A 1,634-nucleotide genomic window follows, 5' to 3' on the forward strand; every position below is an offset into this window, starting at 1 on the left:
CCTCCCCCCTCCCCTACTGAGTCAGACCAGGAGTTCTGCTGTGTCTTTTATTTTTTTATTTATTTAATTTATTTCCTTTGTCCTGAACCTTTTGTTGTTTGTCAAATAACTTTGAGCCTCGGTCAGAAAAAAAGACGAGGGTTTTATATTTCTGGTCTGACAGGAGGAAAGACATGGTGGACTGAGGTCGACTGAAGTAACTTTTTTTGTCGCCACAGGACGTGTTTCCTCCTCGCGACGCAGCGCATCAAATCAGACCATTATTTAAGAAAAATTAAATGTGTCATATACCTTTTATCATAACTTCAGATCTACTTGGCCTAACAGCACAATTTAAAAACTGCTTTAAAGTTCAAAGTCTCTGCTTTTCACTTGAGGGTCTCAGAGAGGGCGGATCTTTACATGTAGTTTTTTTTCTTCCTAAACTTTATTTAGCTCAGCCAGCATTGACAACGCTCTGTGGGTGACGTAAACAGCTCTGCGACATGACGAGGGGCGCAGAAATCGCGGGACACAACGAATCGATAATGAAATCCGTTGCCAACGCTTTTAATAATCGATTTTTTATCGATTTATTGTTGCAGCCCTAGTGTGAATCTACAATCTTCATACTCATGCAAATAAAGACAACTCTTTGAATGAGAAGGTGTGTCCAAACTTTTGGTCTGTCCTGTACATTCACACCAAACTGGAACTTACAATCTGTAAAAATGAATKAATTACAGACTTTTATGAGTTTGCCAAGATTTTGTTTCTTTTTTCYCTTTCTTCATACTCAAACTGCCCTAGTATCTTTGGTTAACCTGCACACTGTACATGACAACACAACAGTATAAGCTTGAAGATTAAAACAGTTCCCAGTTGAAACTGACCTTTATGAGCATGAACCTTTGCATGGGCTCATACCACTGCAACAGGACGATCCCAGACTGAAGGGCCCCACACAGGTACTTGTGGCCTGTATACGGGTTTCTTACTGTGTGGATCAGAAAACTGTGTTAAATGTGCAACCAGAACCCACGTCAGCCAAAAACCTGCATTTTCATACACAAGTGGTAAAACGGTACTCGTACAGTGACTGCTCAGTGTTTGGACTGTAAATTAGACAAAATGGACAAATAAAAAAAGTGTTTGGAAAGGAGGGCTCACTCACCAATGCAGCATTTGTGACAGCCCTTTGTGTCAGGGATCTTTGTTGTCAAAGCAAACCGCCTGAGGGGTGAAAWCAAAAACCCAAGTTGACATGACTTAATTCTAATCTAATGACATCTAGAATCAAGGAAGCTGGCATGTTTGTTCACTCTTTGTTTTACTATCAGGACAGCGTGAATAATCAAATTGCAGAGTATAAGTGAAGCAAAACGTTTACAATCATAAAAATCTAAAATACAGCCTGATCCTGTAAAGCAGTAAAATAGCATTCCCTGAAAGAATACAGATCACCTGCTCTCTGTCACAAACTAAGATCTTCTGATGTGGAAGAGTCGTAGCTGTTTTGATCCAAATGAAAAGAATCTCCTCTGATATTGTGAGATGTTACATTTAGACCAGAGAGCGCCACCTTGAGGGCCTCAAAAGAACAACAGTTTTTAACTTCGGGCCACAGAGGGCCGTGGGACCACATTGATTTTGAA

General features: G+C 40.3%; 1 protein-coding gene across 1 annotated transcript in view; it reads right to left on the reverse strand.

Moving 5' to 3' along the window:
- Positions 1-1,634, reverse strand: part of map4k5 (mitogen-activated protein kinase kinase kinase kinase 5) — a gene marked incomplete in the record, with an annotated part of 103,698 nt that overhangs the window by 23,693 nt on the left and 78,371 nt on the right. The window contains 2 exon segments of the mRNA XM_014023571.1: positions 873-976; positions 1,154-1,212. Coding sequence (XP_013879025.1) covers positions 873-976; positions 1,154-1,212 — 163 coding nt within the window.

This window comes from Austrofundulus limnaeus, unplaced genomic scaffold (assembly GCF_001266775.1).
Source record: "Austrofundulus limnaeus strain Quisiro unplaced genomic scaffold, Austrofundulus_limnaeus-1.0 Scaffold377, whole genome shotgun sequence".
Taxonomy (NCBI): domain Eukaryota; kingdom Metazoa; phylum Chordata; class Actinopteri; order Cyprinodontiformes; family Rivulidae; genus Austrofundulus; species Austrofundulus limnaeus.